At 35.6% G+C, this 27,595-nt stretch overlaps 1 protein-coding gene across 2 annotated transcripts; it reads right to left on the bottom strand.

Moving 5' to 3' along the window:
• Positions 1–5,282: 5,282 nt before the first annotated feature.
• Positions 5,283–21,830, bottom strand: LOC132613880 (sporulation-specific protein 15-like). 2 transcript variants are annotated; one of them, XM_060328167.1, is made up of 18 exons: positions 21,514–21,830; positions 19,760–19,969; positions 18,277–18,372; positions 17,854–17,906; positions 17,606–17,702; positions 17,442–17,515; positions 16,465–16,576; positions 15,440–15,550; positions 14,275–14,351; positions 9,754–9,820; positions 8,931–8,996; positions 7,588–7,695; positions 7,323–7,453; positions 7,092–7,158; positions 6,940–7,007; positions 6,765–6,861; positions 6,158–6,228; positions 5,283–6,066 (listed from the first exon to the last, which is right to left on the bottom strand). In XM_060328167.1, exons 1-18 carry the CDS (start codon positions 21,661–21,663, stop codon positions 5,553–5,555), a joined length of 2,169 nt encoding a protein of 722 aa, XP_060184150.1. In that variant the 5' UTR covers positions 21,664–21,830; the 3' UTR covers positions 5,283–5,552. The 2 variants fall into 2 exon arrangements, with proteins under 2 accessions (XP_060184150.1, XP_060184151.1); XM_060328168.1 differs by having other exon boundaries at positions 6,765–6,858; positions 21,514–21,829.
• Between the last annotated feature and the right edge of the window lie 5,765 nt (positions 21,831–27,595).

Raw genomic sequence — 27,595 nt, forward strand, 5'->3', positions numbered from 1 at the left:
AACATTTTTTCAAATCTCAACCAACTTATGTCTAAGTTTCTTGCACTGTTATTGTATAAATTTATTTACACCTTAAGTTTAAGTGACCTACAACATGTCATTGTTTATAAGTAGTCTCATATTAAGGTAACATCGAAAATAGAGTAATAATTTGCACTAATCAATTAAAATACACTGATAGAATAAAATTTCTTACAATACTGTTATTGTATATAACTTAAAGGATTTATCTAATAGTAAAAAAAAGTGTAACATTGTAATTTAATATATTGTAGCAAGTAATCAACCTTATTTTCTAGATTACTTATATCACTATTGGCTACATGTAATTATCTTTCAGGAAGTTTATGTTGTAGAAATTCTTTTATGCTATCTGTGTAATGAAGTTAAACTGTGACTTCAATAACATGGATGTGCCATCCGATTGTAGCACAACTAACATAATTATATAACTTTAAAGAAGGGTCACTATAACAGGATACATATAATAATGGTTGAAAGTTCAAGACTGCACTTTAGCTTTATAGCTTTCCTACTTTTAATGAATTCTGGTGGCTATTTTCTTTTATTTATGGTGTTTTCTTAACATTAATGTTCACCCCTAGATTTGTAACCGTTATAGATGTATACTGGCTAAACATTTCAGAAGAATAAATATTTGGTGCTATTTTTTTGAGAGCTTTCTTGGGTTGTTGTGTATACACACATACTAAACGACAGGATAAATATCTCAAAAGATCATTGAACTTTGAGAAACTATGTAGTAAAGTCATTGAACTTTGCTATATATCAATAAAATCACTCAACTTTGGCCTATTATATCATAAAATCACTCAACTACATACAGTCAAACCTCTCTATAACAGCATCGTTGAGTTCGAAATGTTTCAGCTGTTATAGAGAATGACCGTTATACACCTATAACAGCATTAGCATTTAAATAATATTTCGGTGTTATAGGCAAAAAAAGATGCATAAAATCTAATTGTCATTTTTAATTGCCAAATTCTAAGCTTAATCACACTTTGTATAATAAAGGAAAATCATTTATTGATGAATATATATATATATTCATATAATATTTTTTGTTGTAATAGTGTATTAAATGATCAAATATTTTCTCAAAATCTCTACTCTTATTATTGGTAATCATATATATTCTATTTTTTTAAAGATGGTTAATTATTATATTACCAAAAAAAGACGATAGTTGTTATATGGGGGTAATTTTACAAAGAGCGTACTGTTATAAAGTTGGTTGTTGCTGTTTTAGGTAAAATGCTGTTATAGACAAGTAAAATATAACATAAAAAATTAGTTCCGAAAAAAGCTGGTTGTTATAGAGAGGTGTTGTTATATGCGGGTGCCATTATGGAGAGGTCTGACTGTATGTCATTAAAAAAATCTGACATGGCAATATTTATTAATTATTTTGTGCCATGTAAACGTGGGCCCGATAATAAAATAAAATAAATCTATATCTTTATACCCACACCCACTCACCAACCCTTCATCCAAATCCACAATAAAATAAATTCATATCTTTAGATGGGTGAATTCATAATTTAAACGTCGTAAATTATAATATGAGAAAGTGAATTTTGAAATATATAAATCTGTATTTATTAAACTTGTTTTTTCACAAACATATAAATCAACGTTCAAAGCATTGGATTTTATCGAACCTGCGAGTCCTTGATTAAATTCGACTGTGTCTATGAGTCAACATTTGTTATAATCAGTGGGGCTAATAACTCTTTGTTTTAGATGAAAAAAAACAACTTATTTTGATTAAATACATTGCATGTATTCCCAATACTTCAAAGCCATATCGTCACTAATTTGCATCCTCTCCTCTTATTTTTTGGCGGACTAGCTATGTGCAATTTTAAGTTGTCCTTTTTATTTTTTTTCCTCTTTTCATGTTTATCGGTTTCACTATTAACGAATTTTATTGGTGTTAAAGTTAATGTAGATTAATTATGAAGCTGTCACCATCAAGACCTATATACATATTTGTTCAATTTTGTACTGACACTATGTCTTAGTTACACGAATGATTTGCTGTACCATAAGATAGATTATTGTCGTGCCCTTACAAACTTCAAGCACTAAAATAGTTTACAATAGTTTTAATTTCAATGAATCAGCTGTGATCAGTGTTTTAAAAGGCAGGGGCGTAAGGCGGGGCGTTTTACATACGCCTCGACGAGGCGTAAGCCTCGAGGCACGGGGCGTAAGCCCCATGGGTATTTAATTTTTAGTAAATCTTAAAATAATATAATTACAATAAATATTTTTAAATAGGTAAAATTATATAAAAAAATAAAAGAAAACTGTAAATAAATGAAATATATATATATATATATATATATATATATGTGTGTGTGTGTGTGTGTGTGTGTGTGTGTGTGTGTGTGTGAGCGCGCGCGCGCTTGATCCTCACAAAAAAATGATCAAAGCCCATTTATACACCGCTTATAACTTGTAATTATATATAACATAATTTTACAAGTATAAACAATACAATGAAATAAAAGCTATTATGAAATGCAAAACAATTCTAACATTTTAACTTTCAAACACGAAAAAAAACACAGTTTCTTAAAACACTATTACTATCATAATATTCATTTTATCTCCCTATAAGCAAATAATCAATAAAATTTATCAATATTACAATTAAAACATAACTTCTTCATGAACAAAAATAAAATTATATGATAATTCTGATACATAGGACTTATGAACAATGACAAGTGAAAATGTACAACTCCGCTATGTGTTTTTTTTTTTTTAAAAATAGGTGATATTCTCCCTCACGACGTTCTCAAATAGTAAATATCCAATACTACGACTTGTTATATGAGTTACACCCAATCTTCTATTTCTATAGATGAAAAACTATTAAGTATCATTATTTTGTTAAACAATTATGAGGGTGAATGATTCTAATTAAGGAATTTAAAATATAATTTTTGTAAGAACTGTTAGGCGAGCCCTGGGCGTTGGGCGTTAGGCGTGTTTAGGGCGTACGGTTGGGCGCTTAGGGCGTAAGCCTCATAGGAACTAAGCCCCGCACGTTAGCCCCAGGGCGTTTTGCTACTGCCCTGCCCCGAGGCGAGCCCCGGGGCGAGTCCTGACACTGCCTTTTAAAACATGTGATTAGTGCTCTTCTTTTTTGTTTCAAGATTGTTACATGTTGCTTAAATAATTTAGCATTTGAGTCGATGCTTTCACATGGAACTTTTGAAACCCACAAGAAGTTCTTCTTTTTAATAATCTTTTTGTACACCATGCTGCACTTAATTAGACACTTGTCAAAACAAATAAAGTATCTTTTATTTGTATGTTAGGGAGAGAGAGATCAAAGTGATGTTTTTCACTTGTACTTCTCACAATATAAACTAAGTGAACTTTTTAACATTCTTAATTATCTTATGTGAAAATTTTACAGTTTATAGTATTTTTCTTTACAGTTATTCGTATATCTAAATCTTAATTTCAATATTTTATAATATTCATTGTCTATTATTGTGGAAAAATGGGTTTTGGATGAAGGGTTGGTGAGTGGGTGTGGGTATAAAGATATGGATTTATTTTATTTTATTTTATTGTGGGGCCCACATCTACATGGCACAAAATAATTAATTAATATTGTCATGTCAGATTTTTTGAATGACACATGTAGTTGAGTGATTTTATGAGATAATAGGACAAAGTTGAGTGATTTTATTGATATGTAGCAAAGTTCAATGACTTTACTACATAGTTTCTCAAAGTTCAATGACCTTTTGAGATATTTACCCCTAAACGACATAAGGTTTTTTTTTTTTTTTTTTTAAAGAAGATATACAGAGGCTAAATATTTTTAGATAAAGACACATTAAAAAGGAGACTGATAATGTGGAATTTAAAACTTGCAGGAGGAAGTGCAGAGATTCCCAATTTAAGCCACTGTAAGTAGGGGTGTACATGGACCGGGTTGGTTCGGATTTTTTAAACACCAAATCAAATCAATTGTGTCGGGTTTTTAAATTTATACACCAAACTAAACCAATAAAATTCGGATTTTTCAACCTCGGGTTTTCTCGGGTTATTCGGTTTTCTCGGATTTTTCGAGTTTTTCTCCGGAATAGTCTTGATACAAAACATATAACTTATATTTCTTTAGTTCTAGTAAGATACAACTATATAATTAAGGTGTTTCTTAAGAAAACACACAAAATGTGAGAAGAGTGATGACACTGTATTAAAATATTCAACAAAAGCTAATAAAATCGGTTAAAATAAATATTGCTAATTAACAAGCCATAAAGAAAATGACCATAATCTAAAAATACTAAGTCATGCTAAAATAAGTACGGCTAATAAATATTAATTACATGACAAAGAAAAAAAACTTAAGTTATGTATTTTCACTCTCTAAATGAATTATGCAAAACTAAAGAATAGATATCCAATATTATTGTCATTCCTAGTGGTAAATTGAATTTCTTTTGTTAGCATTAGTGTTGAGTTGGTTTTGATTTGGACTTTATTTGAGTTACTAACATCCATAGGATATAAAACTTATTGACATCCAAATTCTAAGTTCAAGCTTGAATAATATGATAATAGATTAAAAAAACTACGAAAAAATTTAAGAAATATTTATAAACTACATTACAAATAAATATTTTTATGTATAAAATATTATAAAAATTGAATACATGTAATGTCGGGTTGGTTTGATTCGATTTGATTTTTTTTAGTTAAAACCAAACCAAACCAAACCAATTATGATCGAATTTTTTTTTTCAACACCAAACCAAATCAAACCAAACCACTAGTCAGATTTTTTTTTTTTCGGTTTGACTCGGTTTAGGTTTGGTGCGATTTGCCGGTTTACTTTGCACACCGCTAACTGTAAGTTACGCCCTTAAGTTTATAAGTTTTTGCATGGGACCAACGGAACATCTTCCGATATGCAACAAAGCCTAACTTCAAACAAAATGTCTAAAGCTAAAGTTTAACCATTTTCACTTGAACTTCGGGTAGAAATGTCTTAACTTCAACCACATGAAATTTCAGACATCATACGCTTAATATTTGTCAAATTGGATACGAGTTGAATAATTTTAAAAATTTGGGTAACGTGAATTTTTTAAAGACCTTCAGGGTATTTTTGGCCATCCAAGTAGCAGTACAGCCAACTTCCATTGGAAAAAATGGGAGAACAATGCCAATAAAATCTAAGCCTGTGAGTAAATGTTTTCGGGTTTCCCTGTCTTGTCCTCAGCAGTCAGCACAAACTTAATAGTAGACTACATTTGGATATTATCATCCTAACAAATTTTCCACATGATTCTGATATGAAATGTAGTTCCACAAGTTCGTGAATTTACACAGAATAAATACATGAAACTACATCCAGACATACAACTTGTGAGGAACACTCTGCTCAATTTAGCAGCTTAGGTCTGATAGTTTCTAATACTGGTGTTACATAAATGACTGCCCATTCATTATTAGACATGGATGAAGATTTTAAGTTTTGTCGTTAGGTGTTTCTATCTTTTCCCAGGTTTACCCGAGTCCCCAGAATTTAATTCATTTTCCAGCTCATCAAATTCCCAGCCGCCAATCTCTTCTGCAGAGTAATCCTGGTTAACGTTTCCGGACTCAGATTCCAATTTTGCCAACTCTGCTTCATACATTTCCTCGGGTTTGGTACCTGCTGGTTTCTTTTCCTCCTTTTTGCCAGCTGCATTGGCTTCTGTTGCCTTCCTCGCAGGACTTGACCCAGTTTCGTCTAACGTTTTATTGGATGCAGCATCAGACACCTTCTCTGCTTTGGTAGAAGGTAGTTTGTTTTCCTCCTTCGCCCCAGTTGCAAGGGCTTCTGTTGCCTTCTTTGCAGGATCTGAAATACTTTCATCAGGAATTTTATGAGATGAAACGTCTCCCTCTTGGGACAGGACCTCCGGTACCTCCATTTCTAGTTCTGGTCTCTCAATAGATTCAAATTCTTCTCGTAACTTTTCAATGTTCTCAAACAGCTCTTTAATCTTGGGATCGTCTTTCCTGAATGAAAAGAGAACAAGTAGCTCACTTGATGGAGCTTGATATCCAATAAAGCTACCGGAAGCAGTAAAAGCATCAAGCACAAGCAAACCTGGATGCTTTCCCGTGTTGAGCATAGAACTGTTCCATCATGTTGTCGACTACACTGAATGTGGTTATAATCTGCACTAAGATGAGACAGATACCCTTAGGATTCTAGCTTGATATTGCAAGGTAGATGGAAGAAAATAAAAGGGTAGAGCAACCCAAACAAATTGCCTCTGCACTGGTTTTTTCAAAGTTAAACACGTGAATATGGAAACTTAGAAAATAAAGGGTTTATCCGGATTTGGAATGATAAAGAAGATTTCCAACTCATAAAACGAGGGGAAGGTGAAGATCACCAGCTTCAAGCTCAGACACAAGGATGGTGCCACACTGGTTACCCCAATAAGTGGGGAGTGCACAAACATAAAATACAATTAGAAAATAAATACTAGCAGCTCCTAACTAGGCAATTAAGGCACTTGATATAATTTTCAACACCAATCATAGACCAAGGAGCAAGTTGGAATAGATAAAGCTTGCAAATCACCAATGACCTCCACTAGATTTAGGTGTTGGACAGAAAAGAGTGGAGGCAGCTCGAAGCTTGTGACTCAAAATGAATACCAATTTCATGAAGTTCATCAGTTCGGTCTCGAGCAGTCAATTTTTACCTTGGCTTCATAGTCCAGGTACTCCAACTCCAGACTTTTCCTAGCACTCAATGCTTTTGATTCACCAGAAGCCGGACCAGATTCGTTTGCTGAGCTGCTATGTGAAAACAAAATAAGCAATTAAGAAAGTGACCAGAAAAATGTACAGGCTTATGAATGCAAAGAAAGGCCTTACCCTTCACCTAAACTCTTCAAGTTCTCCACATATTTTCTAATACGACCAATAGAAGGCCTCAACTCTTTCTGGGCAAGCAACACATAATAGATCAAAGAGTTATTACAAGGACGGCATAGACAAAGCAACTATGACCATTTTCAAGCAAGCACCTCGTAAGCAGAGAGAAGTTGCAAGACCAATTTCACAAAATAATCTTCATGCCTTTCCAATTCACCACTAGAAGAACACAAGGAAGCAACAGTTAAATATAAAGCATCTCCAAGTATATCCATTGACATTGAGGATAAGGCTTAACAAACTATAATATTAGGTAAAGTACTTTTAAAAGGTTCTTTTCTGAAATTTGGAAGAATGATCATGTGATAAATCCTGTAACATACTTGGCCTCCTTGTCTTTGGTCTCTGTATAGGAGGACTGAAGAGCCCAAGCGTCCTCCAAAAATTTGATCCATGAACTAAGAACATTTGCTTCCACTCTACATGAGCCAATGGACTTTGATAGCTCGTCTTCCTACACCGATGTAGAGAACTTATGGCCAAATGTAAATGAGAACAATAGAGATTCATATTGAATACAGCTTAGGAACTGGAGGTAGAAGTTAAGCCAAAGAAGAATTGAGTATCAAAAGCAAATAAAAGCCGTACCCTAGTTTTTAAATGAGCAACAATCTGATCATTAGCTTCGTAGAATTGATCCCTCTCTTCTCTGGCATTGTGAAGGCGTGCATTAACTGCTGCCAAGGAGATATTGACCTAAAAGAAGCCCAGTTTAGTCAGGACAGTAACATGGAAAATTAGCACAATTTAAATGGAAAAAACTAAAGCAATCTCAAATTCTTTCCAATTAGTGAAGACTTATCATGAATACCTTCTATATTATCTCAACCTGACTTATCAGTTATGGAAAACATTGTGTGGAAACACAAGTGACGCAAGTCAATAATCATATAACATGTTAGTTATTAAAGTTGATTTAAGAATGCATTACGATTTAACCTCAAAAACTATATACTGAGTTATTCAATTCTCAGTCGCATTGGCATTTATGCTCTGCTCCGCCAGAACCTATACAGTGATTTTTTTTTTTTTTTTGATGAATCCTATACAGTGAATATTCACCACCAGTATGTTCAGAGTGAGTTTTTTGACTATATACCAGGAACCTAAATGTTTTTGTGAAAGGTATATTACTCTTCTTAAACTAACCAAGGCCTATTATGTGGGAAACACTCGGAAGATGGGAGCTAAAATGTAAACAATTTCAATGTCATCATTATATTCTTTGTTAAAAAGAGAGATAGAGAGGGATGATCACAAAGCAGATGATAACAAAACAAAGTTAATGCTTCACCCTAAAATAACATCTTATTATAAAATTCCTTAATAAAATAAAGGCGTTTGAATCAAATCAGTTTGGCATTGAAGATTTTCGGTGTACCATAATATATATAATAGAGCTAAAAAAGGATTATCGTTTAATTCCAAAAGGTTAGAAGCTTTCCTTTGGAGATGATAGTTTTTCTTGTCGAGACCTTGCCTCACCGTCATACCGCCCCATATAATTATGGCAATCATTGCAATCATACTTGTATGAATTTTTATTCTTTGATTAGCTAAATTAATAGCATGAAACAATTATTGCAGAATTAAGGAAGGGAAAAAGTATCGTATTATCTGAAAACTATAGATGAGCGCACCTTGTCTTCACCTAACAAATTAAACCTGTAGGTCTGTCTCTGCCCTTCATCAATCTAACTTAAATGTAGTGCCTAGCATTCTCCTCTAAAATACAAGTATGAAACTTCATACAACTTGAAGTTCATATGACGAGGAGAGATTGTCAAAGGTAGTACATACATTACATAACAAGTCTGAAACATCCAACTTGTATGTTTACTGTATGGAGGAGGGGTTTTGTTCTATTTTTATAGGTAAATAATTATTTAAAAACAAGGTACGGATGGTGACTTCCATGAGAAACTGATTACCTGTTTCAATTGAGCTTCAATCTCATTCCTTTGTTTCTCCAGAGCTGAAATCTCAGCTGCTAATTCCTGTAAAAACGAAGCAAAGGAACCATAACCTCAAAATGTTTAGTCTAAGGCTCTAAGCAGAAGATTAAATGACTTACACTAACTTGTCAAGGTTAATGCGGCAAATACGCGGAAAATTTGACAACACATAATGTTAAGGAGGAATGAAGCATAAGTAGACACGGTATAAAGGGTATTCATCTTCTTATTCTCTTCTTGAAAGTTATGACTACATATCAAAAACAGGTTCCCATTAAGGTTCAACAGTGAATTCGCAAAGAGGTTAAGGGTTCGTAATTTGAGTAATGAACTAAGGATAAAACCTATCTAAATTCGGGTCTTATGAACTCTCACCATCCCTATGGTACTATAATTGTACAACTACAGTGCCCTATGAAGAGATTTTCCACTCTTTGTTTTGTAGAGTAGGGGGCTGTGGGTTACCGTGATCTATCTAGAATCAACCATGTTAGAAGTCTTAAGGTAGAGAGGTTGATTGTTCTTCATGTCTTCGAAAAGAAGTGAACCCGAGAAGAGCAGTAAAAGTAAGCGTTCAAGTACGGGTGCTATGACCTTAAAGGTGGAAGACCTTCCCCTAAGTTCGAATCACCCTGAACGGAGAGTGGGCGAACAAGATGCAGAACATATCATAAATGTTGAATTCTAAGAAAGAGGGAAGAGGGCAGGAAATTTCAAGATGCATGAAAAACCTATCTTTTATTTACCCACACTTTATGTAGCATTCCAACAACAATGTAATGTCCTATAAGCACACTACCTTCTCTATTTCATCAACTTCACCGGTCTTGGCAACACGAAATTTTAGTGCCTCCTCTTTCTGAATTCTGTCCACAGTAAGAAATGACAATAGATCCAATTAGATATGTAGATACACATTAGCAATTTTTCCAAGAAGCACCAGCATAAAACACTTAATACAAGTCATCATTGTACTGATGGAATAAGGTGTTACACTATTACTGTATATGAAATCATCAGACATTTCATGCTGATAATCCCTATAAATAAACACATGGTAAAACAAAAACCTACTCAATAGCTTCGATTTGACACTCAAATCACTTGGCAGTTTTCTAAAGAAAATCAGAACTTAATATTAAAGAGAAACAATTCAATTATCCAACATCATTTGTACAAAGACCAACAAATTAGATTCATCAGGTCAAGTAGGGGTAGCCTGACCAGTCTGTTCTATTAACTACTCACAATCCATGCTACGCAATGGTGTATGACAAGTTGACAACCTAGTAATTTCGATGCTTTTCTCAACAAGGGCCAGTATATTGACAAAATACTTTAACATCTCTGAGCTTGGAGGCGTGATAATCTAGTAAGATATTTTTGTTTAACAGAATAATTAGCAAGATAATACATGGAACTTCTCAAAAAGCAATAACTTTTCTTTCAAGCCTTTTTAAAGTGAGGAGTTTCCAATTCTTGAATGCATACAGAACTACTCACATAAGTGGAAAATCAGCCTCTAAATTCAATTCCAACCTCGGAAAAGAGATCCAGATATTGCCCCAGGATAAATGATGTTATTGGCCATGCTTACCGGAAATGTTAAAGCCTCAGAGGTTGTTTCCAAAATGAAATATGCTTTTCATAGGAGTTCCATATTATTTAAAACTTATACAGAGCCATGCTAACTTGGTATCAATTCCCCAAGTAGAAAGCCCAAGTAATTTCACATAAATGATGCCATAGCATTTTATCTAGAAATATATCAGCGGTGGGGATACAGATGCTCTTTTTTTGGTTAGAGAGGATCTAAATTTGACTTGAGCATCAAGCACTTTTGAATTCACTTCCTATGCACTTGAGGGAGAGATACCCCTGCCATTACCATAATGCAATATAAATAAAAGATGAAAAGAAGTTTGCACAAAGGGTGTGGCCTAGTGGTCAATGAAGTGGGAAGAGAACTATAAGGACTTAGATTTAAAATCCCAGTAGAGGCAAAAAACACTAGGTGATTTCTTCCCATCTGCCTAAGCTTTGGTAGACAGTTATCCGGTACCTCTACATGTAGGAGGTAGCAGGTACCCGGTGGAATAGTCAGGGTGCACGCAAGCTGCCACGGACACCACCGTCATAAGAAGCAAATAAAAGATAAGAGCTGGTGGCTAAGATCAAGCAGACAATCTTGCCTAAGGTCATCTCGGATCACTGGCCTTTGTCCTTGAGATGTGGAAATTGGGATAACTCAAAGTCATACTTCAAGTTTGAGAGGTGGTGGCTAAGAGTTGATGGTTTCAAAGATCAGGTGAAAATTTAGTGGGACTCGTTTGAAGTTGTAGGAAGACCAGACTTCATACTAGCAAGTAAATTGAAAGCATTGAAGTTCAAACTTAAAGAGTGGAATCTGACCACACATGGTAATCTCAAAATGAAGAAAATCAGCATCCTTTAACCAAATTGCAGATTTAGATAAAGTGCAGCAACAGAGGGGCCTGGACAGTGATGAATTGGCATTAAAAGCCAATCATCTACTGAATTTGAAGAACTAGCAGTCAATGAAGAAATACATTGGAGACAAAGATCAAGAGTGCAATGGCTAAAACATGGGGGCAAAAAACACAAAAAAAATTCAGAGGACTGCTAATGCCCATAAAGATATAACAACATCAATCTTTTAATGGTTGGAGGAATAGAAACAAAGACCCCAGGGTTATCAAAGAGGAAATAATCAAATTCTATGAGCACCTTTACTCAGAAGCAGAAAGTTGGAGGCCAGAGTTCAACCAAGTTGATGGTCCTGTGATCACTGAACAGGAAAGGGAATGGCCTCAGAGGCCTTTCGATGAACAGGAGGTTCTAGACAGTATCAAGCTTTGTGCCATTGATAAAGCACCAGGGCCAGATGGTTTCAACATGGGTTTTTACATCCATTGCTGGGAGGTGATCAAAGCAGACATCATGTTGGCAGTTCAAAACTTTTACAGTGAAGAGTTTTTTGAAAAAAGTTTCAATGCCACATATATACCTTTGATACCTAAGAAAAATGATGCAAAGGAACTGAGGGATTATAGGCCTATTAGTTTGATAGGCAGTATATACAAGATCATTTCCAAGCTACTGACAGAGAGGCTCAAGACAGTAATGCACAAGTTGGTGGATTCACATCAAATGACTTTCATTAAAGGCAGACAAATCATGGATACTGCATTGATTGCAAATGAATGTCTAGACTCCAGAAAAAAAGAGGGCAGAGCTGGAATCCTATGCAAGCTAGACATAGAGAAGGCTTTTGATCATGTGAACTGGGGTTTCCTGTTAAAAATGCTTAAGAGAATGGGTTTTGGCACCAAATAGGTGAATTGGATAAAATTCTGCATCAGTACTGTCAGATTTTCAGTTTTAATCAGTGGGTCCCCTGAAGGTTTTTTTACTTCACATAGAGGATTGAGACAAGGAGACCCTCTTTCTCCTTTCCTCCTTCTGATTGCCATGGAGGGTCTCAATAACATGTTGATCACAGCTCAAAGGAATAATTGGCTTAGAGGCTTCAAGGTCAGTAGCAGGCAAGGTGATTGCATGGAGATTACACATCTGCTGTATGCAGACGATGCAATTATCCTATGTGATGCAGATGCTGACCAAATGAAGATTTTGAGAATCATCCTCGCTATTTTTGAAGGGGTGTCAGGTTTGCATATAAACTGGAGGAAGAGCCTAATGTTTCCAGTAAATGAGCCTCAACAATTCTAGCAGTGTTGATATATTAGGAGGAGTGGGATCTCTGCTGACAACCTACCTTGGTATGGCACTTGGTCCAAATAGCATATCTTTGGACATTTGGAATGGGGTTTTAGAGAAATGTGAGAAAAAACTCACAAGATGGAAGAGCCAGTACCTTTCTTTGGGTGGCAGGCAAACTCACTTGATGTCTCTTTTTCCCATTCCTCCAAAAGTTGAGAAGAGACAGGATATGTTTAGAAGCAATTTTTTGTGGCAAGGCAACAAAGATAAAAGGGGCATCCATCTTGTCAAGTGGAAAATTCTGACACTAAACAAACAACAAGGAGGGCTTGGTATAAAAAATCTTAGGAAGCAGAATCAAAGTTTACTTATGAAATGGCTCTGGCGGTACTCAAATGAAGATCAGTCATTATGGAAGAAGGTGATTAAAGAAAAATATGGGGAGGACGATGAGTGGAAAACCAAAGCTGTCAGCACTGTCTATGGGGTTAGTGTTTGGGGATGGGCAACATATTTCTTTATGGGAAGACAACTGGTTAGGTAATGGCTCTCTCCGGCACCTTTATCCAGATGTTTACATCCTAAATCAGCAGCAAAGGGCCAATATCAATGAGGTATGGAATAACCAAGGATGGGACCTTAGCTTCAGAAGACTTTTGAATGACTGCGAAATAGACAGATTCAGTGCCTTCCTCAGCACACTTAATCTCTTCAACGGAGTCGTACCTGAGCAAGATAGATCATAGTGGCTGCAAGACAAATCAGGAGTCTTTTCAGTCAAGACAGCTTACCTTTGGATGAATCACAACAACAGTCTTCAAGTACAATGGTCTTGGAGACAAATTTGGAAGACAAACATACCATACAAGGCGGCATGCTTTGTTTGGTTGGTAGTACAGTGCTTGTTTAACAAAAGACAGACTACAAAGAAGGGGAATACAATTATACAAGTTGGCGCTATCTGTCACTTATGTGGACTGTATGCAGAAACGAACAGTCACCTTTTTTTGCATTGTAGGGTGACTACTCAATTGTGGGACATATTTCTTGCTACTATTGGTTTGAGTTGGGCAATGCCAGTTCATACATGAGGTATGATATCTAGTTGGAACAGAAGTGGAGGGACTAAAAGCTCAAAGAAAATATTCGAGTATGTCAGTATGATCCCAGCATGCATATGGTGGACTATCTGGAAGGAAAGGAATTCAAGATGTTTTGATAACAAAAGCAACCCTATCCAGAAGATAAAGCTTAATTGTATTCGACTTTTGTATATTTGGTGTAAAGAAAAGTACATAGATGACAGAGAGACGCTCATACAATTTCTAGAGTCTCTTTAGTTGCTAGTTTATTATTTTTGTGCAGCTTTAGCTAGACTCCCTGTAACTATGGCCTATCACTGGCACTTTGATTCAATACAGTTTGTTAGCATCTCAAAAAAAAACAAAAAGATTTAAAAAATAAGCATATATGAGGCCAAGGTCTTGGCCTTGTTAGTGGCTAATCAAATAATTTGCAACTTTGTCAACTTGTAACAGAACACTGAGACAGAGAAATTGAAATGTGCAGTTTTAACCTGTCATCTGAGATCTCCTTTTCAGATTTGTTGGTGGAGCTAGCAAGAGATTCGGATAAGAGTTTCAACTTATCAACCTGCAAAGAGTTGAATATTGCTTGAATCTTGTAGAAGATGCAAAACCCCTAATTGTGTAGAGGAGTGGATGCTTTGCTAGAAACAACATGCCTCATCTATCTGACAGGTCTTTGTGTTAATGAAATTTAGTCAAAAAGAAATTATCAGAAGCATGATGTTTCAGAGCATTAAAGGAGCTAAGACATGTTGACCTTATATTTTCAAGCATAGTGGCACAGAAGACAAAAGACAGGGAAACAAAGTGAAAGGCTTGATTTAACAATTGAAAATAGCTGATTTGATATCCACGATACCCTGTCCCAACAAATAGAGAGGGAAGAACCGAAGCAGTTATTTTACAAAATGTAATTGTAGATGTAGAACTGTAGAACAAACAATAAGCTCTTCATCAAAAAGTGTAGAACACTTATCCCCAAAAGGAAACAAAAATGAAAAGCAAAACAAATTAATAAGAGAGGAAGAAAGAAAAAGAAAGACTTCAAGGAAACAAAAATCATTCATTAGTGAAAATTTGAAGTATGGTAAACTCAGCCAATAATGGCATGCTTGACAAAAAGGTCGATCATGAGTTTGAGCTTAAAGGAATCTATACTACTATTAAATTGGCATAAATAAGTATCCTCAGAGGCAGGAGTTTTACCTATAATGGAGAAAGCACCAAGAAATAAATAAAATATATGGATATGATGGAAAAAGAACATTAAAAATTGTAAAATTCAAAAAGGGAATGTACAGAAGTTAAATATCTAGGCCCATAGCAATACCGAAGTCAATGAATACCAAATTAGAAAATAAGAAAACAAACTATGTAAGTACTAATCAAATACTTAAAAGAAAATTTAAGAAGAAATATTACGCAACATACTGGACGGACAACCCAAGGCGTAAAAGTATACTTGGGCATATAATATCATCTTGGGGCAAACGTCTCCGAGACTTCCAAAACTAATGTACATCACATATATGATATATCGAGTTTTTGACTGACAACATATGAAACAAAGGAGAAGCATGATACACTCCAAGAAGGGAGACCAGGCCTTTTGTTTCAGAAAACAAATAAGATCAGATTAAAGGAATAATATACCTTTTGAGAATGGACTTCCGGAGAGTCCCCGTATTGAAGAGATTTTTTCTTCAGTAGAAGCCCTTCTAATCTGGAGCAGACCCGAATATGTGCAAGTGCCGCTTTCAGAGCCTATTGGAAAAATACAACAGTCATTTAACTATGTCATATATTTCGAATTACAAAAGATAAGTAGGTTCGCCTAACATATGAGTGCTAGAAAAATTTCTTTCATTTTGGTCTCTTATCAGGCTTTAGATTAATGAAAGCCCCCAATGCAACATCCATCTTCAATAGCTAATTCATAAAATAACAAGGTTTTGAGAACTACTTGTTTGTGGCAAGTTAAGACTCACTTATTTACCAATTATTTTTAAGTATCCATTGCTGATGCAACGGAAAATGAATTTCATGCAGTAACCTCATGTATCACTTGCCATGACAAAACACTACAATGAAAACTAAAAGCATGTTAACTTCTCCTTCTAGATAAGGCCTACAGAAAGACAATAACTCGTCAAGACTGTAGACTGAAGTATTCTTCTTCTCTGGAGTGAAACATATGTTACCATCTTATAAAACAGGGTCAGATCATATTTGGAAATTCTGAATGACTGATCAGATTTATGAATTCGAAGTAAATGGAGAGAAGCGCCTGAATACTCCATTGCATACCTCTTCTATGGAGAATATTTCCATTTTATAAATGACCATTATGTCTATCAAATACTAGCATATGTAAAACACCACCTTCCCAGATTTATGCAACACATTCAATTCCCGAGCATCTCAAAATGTTTGACACACTTCATCCAAGTAACAAACATTTTATAGAACTTTCATCTAAACTCATTTAACAATTTAAGGTTAAATCATGATGAGTTAATTCATTGATCAATCCAACTTTAACCACTAAAATACTTTCTCATTCTACTGCTATTATAAGATGTGTTTGAATTAACTTCTTAGTCCCATGCTAGATTGATTGTGCCTAATAAAATAGGGTGGATGGAGCAACAAAAAAACAGAACACCAATCAGGTTTACCTCTATTGAAGCCGCAGTCTCTTTGGAAATTGTTTCATGATCCCCACTTGCGTCCTTCACTGTTTTTATTTCATCAAGTTGTTTATTCAGTGTGGAGACTTCGGCATCAATTCTGCAGGTGGAAAGCACTTATCACAACCAAAACCAAAAACTGACGAAAGCAAAGATCAATGGCACAATATCAAGGGGTTGAGTGGTAGCTCACTTGCGACCTCCCTAACTTCAAAATTAAGTGGAAGGTTCGAACAACACAAGTGGAATCCCCTTCCCTTTTCCTCCTCCCCTCCCCCGATGTAACAATATTTTTAAAAACAAATGCCCAACATCAAACTTATAACTTGTATTTTACCATCATTAATCACCAACCAAATTGTTTTGAATGGTCAAAATGAATTCGTTTCTGGATAAACAGAATTTCATAAACAAATTTAAGATCACAAAAGTCTCAAATGTTTCTCCTTGGTCATGTTTCAAGGACTGGCTACCTCTGCTATACCTACCGTATCTTAATTTTAAAAAAAAAAAATTGATATTCCATGTTACCCCAAAACTTATACAAAAGGGAAATGCCTTTAGATATTGTATGTTCCCTTTTTTCACTCTTAAAAGGCTCTAAAACTATCATTTCATTTACATAGAAGAAATATTAAGGAATCAAAAGGAAATAAGATAGTGTCATTTAAAAAAAAAAACTGTTTTGAAAGGTTGACAACACCATGTTTAAATGTGTTGTTGTTTCTTTTCCATCCTAAATAAATTAAGTTAGCAGGAGTTTTCCCGTCTCTTGCCTTAATAAGATGCACTTATCATAAAACAATAAGACGCTTACTCATCGACTAGGCAAAAAAGAAACTAAGCTCAATCAGCCAAAGCTCTGAAAACAAGAGAGAAAATCCACTTCAAAATAATTAGGCTCCAACCCTGGGGTTCACTTGTACAAAGATGTCAAAAGTTTCAGGTGTTATAACAAGTGATACCTTCCGAGATCCGCGTTAATTTTCAACCCTGTGATGGCACTTTCCGCAAACTGCAATAGCTCCTCACGTTTTACCTGTCAATGGATTGAACGGAGAGCCACCAAAATCAAGAGCTTATCAATTATGGCATATGTTTATAAAAGATGGAAAGACTGTCCCTTTACCAATACTTCATCTTGGTAGTTTGAGAAAGCTTTTGCCAGATCCTGGATGCTGCTGACTATTGCATTGTGAACCGCTTTTTCCGCAGTGAGACAGAGTCTGCGTGTGACCAAATACAGTAAAGTTTCTGTCAATAACTGTACCCACTCCCCACATACCACGTACTGGAAGACAGTTGACTTACATGTTATCAAAATCACATGCATGCTATGAAAATCACATACTCATGGACCATGATAAATGAACTCACCCAAATAATTCAAGGAGGAGAGAGACTTCCTCTTCATTTGGCGCTTCAAGAATCTGAATCACACAAAAGAGTTAACCTACGCGATCAGCAATTTGAGATCCACACAACAAGCAGAGTATATGCAGAAAGTCCAAGACCAAAAGATATTACACAACCTGGCGGACAAAACATAAGGCACCAACTCTTCTCCAGAGGTATCGTCAGACAAATAACATTTTCTTATAAATATTTTTCAAATAAAACATTCTCCATAGGTGTCTTTGCTCAAATAAAACAATAGATGTAACACTTCTTGAAAAGATTAGAGCAATCAGGAAGATCGAAATTGAGCCAAAGTGAAACAGGTACAAGAGTTAAAGGAGAAACCAAGAGAAATTGCAACTTCTTTGCCGAAATCAAGCAGGACTTAGAAATGTAACATACCATACATATCGATATGCCCTCCAAAGCTTTACTGTAAAGAAAGACATCACGAAAATTCAGTGGCTCACCCCCCATCTCAGAATCGTAATAGAGAACCTATAAAATTATAATCATGGGTTAAGTCAATCCGCATGAAACCAAATATCGCGAATGTAATTTGTGAAGGATGAATGGAAATGGAATCAACAAGAAAAGAAGAGGTATGCAAAAGACAATATAACACCAAAATTCCATCATTGAGTTTGCTCCATGTCTAAATAACAAAAGTATAAAGAAATGACCTGTAACTAAAATAAGATAAGAGGGGGACAACAATCTAAATAATCACATTTTTTTTCCTGATATGGTAAACACCACTCCCAAACCCTCTATCACACTACAGTGACCAATTCCTACTTTACTCCCTCAGTGACTCAAACTCTTGAATCTTATTGTTTAAGTGGAGGGTGTTTATAACTATGCTACTCTTGAATCTTATTGTTTAAGTGGAGGGTGTTTATAACTATGCTATCTCTTCCTTGTCCAATCTAAAAAATCAACATTAATTTGAGATGATTGCGGTTGCAATAAGTAGATTACACCGATAAATAGAAGAAAAAAAAAGAACTCATACACTGCTCATGAAAAAGTAGCAAGAATCCCCAGATCAGAAGCAGCAGAACTCATATACAATGTCACGACAAAAGCAGAAAAAAAAAAAAAAAAACTGATCCCTGATCCACATTTTCTTCTAAAATTAAATTTTGCGCATAGTGAAGAGGCACAATCAATTATTCACTGCTTTACCGATGTCTCACAAGATGATATATCATAGTGTGCATGGATGCTGCAACAAATAAGTTTTTTCGATAAGGTAAAAGTTATGCTGCAACAAATAAGTACAGGAATCTAGTTGGCGCATGAAACATACATAATCAAGGGCTATTAATCTGAGACTATGCACAAGTTAATTCAACAGGTAGGTAATAGCAAGAGTCAGATAAGTGCCACAACCAGATCCAGCATGGTTAGCTTGTCAAATCAGTGGATAGAGCCATCACAGCAGGATACAAGACAAAGTGAAGTCAGAGGCTGCTTTACTGATTTTAAAGCACCAAATAGAGATGGATGGAGGAGCAAATATTTCAAAAGCAGCAAAACCATGATGAAGGAGAACAATAGACATTGAGATCTACCCTTCAAAAGATAATTCCATAAGATGAAACAACGGCAAAGAAAAGCAATGAAGGCAAACTGTTAGAACATTTATCTTTTCACCTCATCTGAATATATGAGTGGTAAATAAAGCATCCAAAATGCATGGTGTCTAAGACAGACTAACCTTAAAAGAAGAAAAACTAGTTTACTAAGATTGTCTCTTTCGTATATGCAATTAAAAGACAAAAATAGAGAAATTATGTCTATATGGAGCGAATTCAATCCTGTTTCTTTGTCAATAGGAGAACGATAACAGAGCAAGAGCATTCAAGATCAACCTACTCACCAGTTGTTGTTTTTTTGGCTCCTCAGAAGAATGCTGCTGCTCATTGTTCTTCTCTTTATCTTCAACAGAAACCTCAGACATGTTATCAATTGCTTTAAGTGCAGCTAACCACCTTTTCATCAACTGAACTCTCTCTGGTCCCTTGCAGGAAATAGAAGCTTCTTCCAATCTTTGGACCGTCTGTTTAAAGCTTTTGAAGTTCCTATTCCCCTGTCATGAACAAACGAATTATCCATGTTTTCTTTACTTCACATAAAAAATGACGTGCAATCTCAAGGGTCCTAGACATAGAATTAGACAGTTTACAAAAGATCTTATCAATTGAGCTCTATTTGCTCTGTGCTTATATGTGATAGCCCTGTAGCATTTCTTACTTTTTCTAATCAAATTTTTTATATAACTCTTTTACGCTTGATGTATCAGCAAAGCAACAAATTATTTAGATTCATTCGTTTATTTTCTCTGATTCATTTAATACTTGCATTCAGTTATTTGTTTCTGTAATCTGCTTTTGATTGACCTATATAGGATTCATATAGTCAATCTCTACTTATTTAGGATTGGGCTTGGTAGATTGATTCATTCATTGAACTTACAAAAATCACATTAAGCCTAACCAGCAGGTTTATGGAGCTAAATGATCAGAAACGCAAAATCTGATTGCATTCAAATTTTAATTGCTCGGCTCTTTAAAATTAATGACTTGCAACCAGCACATTTTTTCAATTCTCAACCGACTACTTCACCATCAACGATATACTTACCTCTCCTTCTAATTTACGTATGCAAACAATCACACTGTAAAAATGCAGCAAATGTGTTCCCCTTCACACATAGTCAACTATCAAATACTCCCTCTGTTTCAATTTGTTTGTCTTGCTTTCCTTTTTAGCGTGTTTCAAAAAGAATGTCTCTTCCCTTTTTTGGCAACTCTTTAATTTCAACTTTCCACGTGGCATGCTTAAGACCACAAGATTAAAGGACATTTTGGTACATTCTACATATAATTAATTTAAGACCATTAGTTTCAAAAGTCTTCTTTACTTTCTTAAACTCCGTGTCAAGTCAAAACCAAGCAAACAAGTAGAAACGGAGGGAGTATTAATTATACGCCTTATTCAGGATTATTCTTATACATAGTAAGCCTATGTATATAACTCATACCAGTATTATTCCTATTCATTTAATACAACAAACCAAATAGTCAATAAAAATTAATGTCAGCACAACTAATCCCAGCATTACTAATACACCCTATTCAATACTATTCCTATTCTAATACACTCTATACAGTACCATTCCTATTCTAATACTCTCTCCTTCCCATAATAACTGTCACCTTAGCCAAAAACACGAATATTAAGAAACCAATAACGCAATGTGAAGTTTACCAAATTACCCCTATATAATAAAATAAAATAAATTACTTTTACCTTTTGCTTAGAACATGCACAAGAAGTAAACCTTTTGACATTGGAAATCCAACAATACAAAGTTACTATGTGCCTTTTCCAATCATCATTTAGAAGTTACTTTATTGTCTAAGGGTAGAATTGGAAAAAACTAGTCAATTTATGTCTTGATTTCCTAATTATGGGACGGAGGGAGTACATTGTATTCATTTAATACAACAAACCAAACTATCAATAAAAGATAATGTCAGCATAACTAATACACCCTACTATCCTAATATACAGTATTATGTTTTGTATATTTGAGATTGTAGGACATATTTTAGCTTAAAAAAAACTTACAATGCGATCGTGTAAGATTTTAGCGCCCTCAGCAACAGCGTGACCGGCATGTTGAACAACGGAATCAGCGTAATTCCTAACAGTACGTGTCAGGTTGTTGTTATTCCCTACCTCCACTGCTTTATTCATCGCTGTTCTCAACCACGACATTTTCCTTTCTTTCCAATTTCAAAATTAGGGTTTCGCAACTGAGGAAATTATAGAAATGGCGTTGATTTGGGGATTATTTTAGTGAAGAGAAGAATAAGATCGTGCATGCAGATAGGCAAAGGTGTTGTTGCTAGGGAGAAAAATGATCAAAATGGTCCTTAATGTATGAACGTTGGATTGTTTTGATCTTGATATATTCACTTGATTGAAATAGTTCCTGATGTATGCAAAATGTGGATGATTTTGATCCTAAATCCTAAATATAATGCCGTAACATTATTCAAATGTTTGACACAAAAAATCCATCAAATGTAAGTGGAAAAAAAAAATAACATGCAATGTGAAAGCAAATAACTTAAAATTGAAAATATAACCTAAATTTAAAATCCAAAAGAAAAAATTCAACATAATACTCATATGTCAAATTCTAACATTACATAAGTAAGTTTCAACGTAACTTAAGTAAATAATTCAAAAGAAAGGAAAAATATAAGTTTATAACCCATTCACAATGAAATTTTACTTTAATAACGTCACCCGTTATATGTCAAGTTTGTTAATAACTCATTCTTTTCAATATTAAGAGGTATAGTTTCAAATATTAGAATAATAACACGATTATGTTAAATGAATAAAATAAAAAAATACGAGCAATTACATGGAATCACAAGAAGTAAAAGTTGGGAATGAAAAGAAAGAAAATGAAAAATAAATAATATAAAAAGAATAATACATTTTAAAAATAAAAATAATAAAAAAGTAAAAAAAAAAAAAAAAAAATCACTTACATTTGATGAATTTTTTGTGTCAAACATTTGAATAATGTTACGGCATTATATTTAGGATTTAGGACCAAAACCATCCACATTTTGCATACATCAAGGACTATTTCAATCAAGTGAATATATCAAGGACCAAAACAATCCAACCCTCATACATTAAGGACCATTTTGATCATTTTCTCGAAACATTAAGGACTATTTCAATCAAGTGAATATATCAAGGATCAAAACAATCCAACCCTCATACATTAACAACCATTTTGATCATTTTCTCAGTTGTGTGTGTGAATTTTGCGTGCCAAGGGCACTCAGCACTGTTTGGACATATTCATGGTCCACCATGAAATACATTTTGTCGTAACGTCCACTTTTGACCTTTCTTCTCTTCACGTGAATGTTGACAAATTTACCAATTGTTTCGTCACGTAATTACTAAGCTTGTACAATTATTTCATATTTGATAGTACTATGATTTAAAAATAGTCTAAATGATATATTCTCTACATAAAGGGACTAAAAACACACATCTCAATTAATTAACAGTTAAATGTGCTTTATTTAATATCATAAGAATTAAAATTATAATTTACCAACAATTAAGGGACCAAAAGTGTTATTATCCCTTTAATTTTTTTTAAATTTTTTTTTTGTGGTTTCTCGAATTGTGACGGTATCCGGTTAAGGTCTGACTAATTCAGATTCTTGTTGAAAATTGTTATTTCGGCGGAAAAGCACTCTTTACTAGGTATGACTTCATTCTTAGGATTCGAACTCGAGAGTCTATTTAAATAAAATGGTATTACCCTCTACCACAACCGTTGGTGATCTATTCAAAGTTTGATTATCATAATTATGCTAATAATTCCCTCTAACGACTGGTTTAGTTGCATTTTTTTTTCCGTATAAGCAGCAAATTGGTACTCCCTCTGTTTCAATTTGTTTGTCTTATCTTTCTTTTTAATATGTTTCGAAAAGAATGTCTCTTTCCTAATTTGACAATTCTTTAAGTTCAACATCTCACGAGGCATGATTAAAACACAAGATTAAACGACATTTTGGTACATTAAACATATCTTTAGTTAAATATCACATATTCAAAAAAAAAAATTACTTTCTTAAAATCTGTGCTCAATCAAACTAAAACAAACATAAGATGACAAAATTGCTCTTCTGCCAAAACCCTTCAAACGAATCTATTTTTTTTTTTTTTTGACAAATATATCAACAAGCACTATCTATTTATGCTTTTTATTAATAATAATCAGAAGAGAAAAAAGCAGAAAAAAACAGAAATATAAAGACATAGTGTTCAAAATTTGAAAAAATAAAATAAACTGGTGTTCAAAATTTGAGCTAGCTAAAATAAGAAAGATGCTCCCAAATGATTCAGATTTTCTGCAGTTTGGGCTATCCCAGATGGTTGGGCTTGGTGGGCTACTTTCTGCCTGCCCTATCCAAGCGCAGAGTTGGATCACATGACCCAATTGAAAGAATGGGCTTCTGGATTCTTAAAGTGGAGCTGACTGAGTGAGGCTGGTTTCAAAAGAAAATCAAAACTAAAATTAAAAGTTAAAATATGTTTACTTTAAAATCGACCACATGTTTTAGGTCACACACCATATACCCATATTTAATGCGATAAACACAGCAAATTTTGCTTTTACAATTACTAGACAAATCATAAGTACCCTACTATGTTTAACATGAGGGATATCTAATTCCTCTAACACAAATAATATAGAAACTAGGATTAGATGATTAACATAACGACTCTTATATTTCAACGAAAGATAGAGGAGCACATTTAACAACTTGATTTAAAGCGGATCCCCAGAATTCACCGATATAGAAAATATTAATCCAATATAATTTTTACAGTATAATTTAATCCGCAAACTGTTAGGATTTGAATCCCAAATCCGACCTTTGTAAGCAGGTTCCCAGGAAAGATTGGAGGGTCACAGCTGGACCACTTAAATACCAACCTCCTTAGACAGAACCTACTTACGCAGTGATGTAAGCGAAGAATAAATAGCACACACAGATTTATAGTGGTTCACCCTCAATGTGAGAGCTACGTCCACGTTGCTGCTGCAGATCTTATTAAAGAAGAAATATTACAAGTGTTTACAACACTCAACCTCACAACCCCAATCCCAATTACACTCAAGAATTTTACCACAGAAAATTCTCTCAAAGACCTTCTCTTACTTAGGCCTTTCACTAAGAGTATTTCTCTTAGATTTTTCTCTCTCTTTGGGATGTGTTTAGCAAATGATCTTGATGATATCTTACAAATGAACCATAAGCTACCTATTTATAGGAATGAATTTCCTATGATGAGGTAAGCGCTTACATCACAACTATTATGAGGTAAGCGCTTACATCACGACTATGTGAACAAAAGAATTGACTTGTTTGGCCAATTCCACACCTAACAAATCTCCCACTTGAAGACTAATTTTAATTTGTCTTCACACTTTGATCGATGCAGCAGCTCTTTCCTACTTTCATACTTCGTGCAGGCCAACTGAAGTTGAGCATAGCTTCAGTTTGTCTATCGTCACTGCCTTTGTTAGCATGTCTGCTGGATTCTGACTCCCTGCGATCTTCTCAAGCACCAGCGCTCCATCTTCCAAAGCTGATCTAATGAAATGGTACCGGAGTTGTATGTGCTTCGTTCGAGCATGGTAAACCGGGTTCTTTGCCAAATGAATGGCGCTTTGGCTATCACAATATAGCACACTTCCCTCGTGGTCCTGATCCAATTCCCGCAGAAAAGATTGTAGCCACATCATTTCCTTTGTGGCCTCCGTCACAGCAACGTACTCAGCCTCACAACTAGAGAGAGCTACTATCTTTTGCAACTTGGAAACCCAAGAGATTGCAGTACCTCCGAAGGTGTAAACATACCCGGATGTGCTCTTTCTGCTATCAATATCACCACCGTTGTCAGCATCAACATACCCTTGCAATCCTGTTTTTGATTTTCGGAAATACAGAGCTGAACTCGAGCTGCCTTTCAGATATCTGAATATCCACTTCACAGCCTCCCAGTGTTGCTTTCCGGATTGCTCATAAATCGACTGACAACTCCCACTGCATGTGCAATGTCTGGCCTTGTACATATCATTGCATACATAAGACTACCGATTGCAGATGCATAAGGTATCTTGTCCATCTGCTTCTTCTCATCCTCGATTGTCGGCGACTGATCCTTTGACAACCGAAAGTGTCCAGCCAAGGGAGTGCTGACTGGCTTGGCATTATGCATGTTAAACCTTTTGATAACTTTCCTCACATATTCTTCTTGTGAGAGTTTGATGCCCTCCTTGCTTCGGTCGATTCTCATCCCAAGGATTTGCTTTGCAGCTCCCAAATCCTTCATTGCCAGCTCCCACTTAGTCGATTCATCGACTTGCATTGCTTCTTCATAACATTCCGGCTCCCCTCTATCAGTGAGTAGAATGTAGTTGAGGGATGGAGAGTACCTGTGAAGCGGCTTCCTGATCCTGGATGATCTACGCAGCTCTGTGATTGGCGTCTGTTCATTTGTTTCAGAATCAGCACTTTCATCAGCACCTTCTCGGATTGTTTGTTCCTCTGCCTCGGTTGTACCTGGCTGCGGCTCAGGTGCCGGAATGTCCCTCAAATCGACTATTTCCGATTCCTTGTCCTGACATTCTGAATTCTTTTGCAGCTTATCTTTGTACAGTACCTCTTCATTAAAGACAACATTCCTGCTTCGGATGATCTTCCGATTTTGTTCATCCCAAAATCGGTACCCAAGCTCGGTGTCACCATAGCCAATAAAGTAACACTTCTTTGATTTTGGATCAAGCTTGCTTCTAGCCGTATCATCATTATGAACATATGATAAGCAACCGAACACTTTCAGAAATGAAAGATTTACCTTCTTGCCACTCCAGACTTCTTCTGGAATTCTGAAATCCAAGGGAACTGACGGTCCTCGGTTAATTAAGAAGGCCGCGGTATTGACTGCATCTGCCCAGAATGTCTTGGGCAGTCCAGAGTGTATTCTCATACTCCGAGCACGCTCGTTCAACGTTCGGTTCATTCTTTCGGCTACTCCATTCTGTTGCGGCGTTCCAGGAATAGTCTTCATCATCTTGATCCCATTATCGGCACAGTACCGTTTGAAATCACCATCAGTGTATTCTCCGCCGTTGTCGGACCTCAAACACTTCAACTTGAGGTTTGTTTCATTCTCGACCATGGCTTTCCATCTTTTGAATACACTAAACACATCGGATTTATTTTTCATAAAATAAACCCATACCTTCCTGGTTGAATCATCAATGAAGGTCACGTAGTAGTGTGATCCTCCAAGGGAGGGGACAGTGGTAGGTCCCCATACGTCTGTGTGCACCAATTCCAACTTCTCGACCTTCAACTCCCTGCTTGCATTTGAGAAGCTTACTCGCTTTTGTTTTTCGAGAATGCAACTCTCACACGTATGAAGGTCCACCGTCTTCAGCTCCGGAATTAAGCCATTTGTCACCAACAGTTTCATCCCCTTCTGGCTGATATGTCCCAGCCGACAATGCCACAAATCTGTCTTCTTTGTGTTGTCAACCACAGCAACAGTATCACGACAGCTAGCCGTCATGTAGAGAGTGCCAATCTTCTTTCCTCGGCCAACTACCATAGCACCTTTCGCCACCTTCCAAGACCCATTACCAAAGTTGAGATCATATCCCTCATCATCAAGCTGACCTACTGAGATCAGGTTTCGCATCAGCTTTGGAACATGTCTAACTTTTGTAATCTTCCACGAGGATCCATTTGACATCTTCAAATTAATGTCTCCAGTGCCAACAACATCTAGCGGCTCTCCATCGGCTAAATAAACTTTGCCGAGATTCCCAACCACGTAGTTTGTCATTATATCATGATGTGGGGTGGTATGAAAGGACGCTCCTGAGTCAAGCACCCAAGAGTCTATCGGGCTGTCAACCGATAGCAACAACGCATCGCCAATGTCTTCCGTAGCAGCGTTGATTCCAGCCCCCTTGTTGTCCTCCTTCTTTGGCGCCCTGCAGTTCTTCTTGAAGTGACCTGGTTTTCCACAGTTCCAACACTCAAATGTTCGTCCTGGTCTGGATTGACCCCTGCCATTCCTTGACTTC

This window comes from Lycium barbarum, chromosome 10, assembly GCF_019175385.1.
Source record: "Lycium barbarum isolate Lr01 chromosome 10, ASM1917538v2, whole genome shotgun sequence".
Classification (NCBI taxonomy): Eukaryota; Viridiplantae; Streptophyta; class Magnoliopsida; order Solanales; family Solanaceae; genus Lycium; species Lycium barbarum.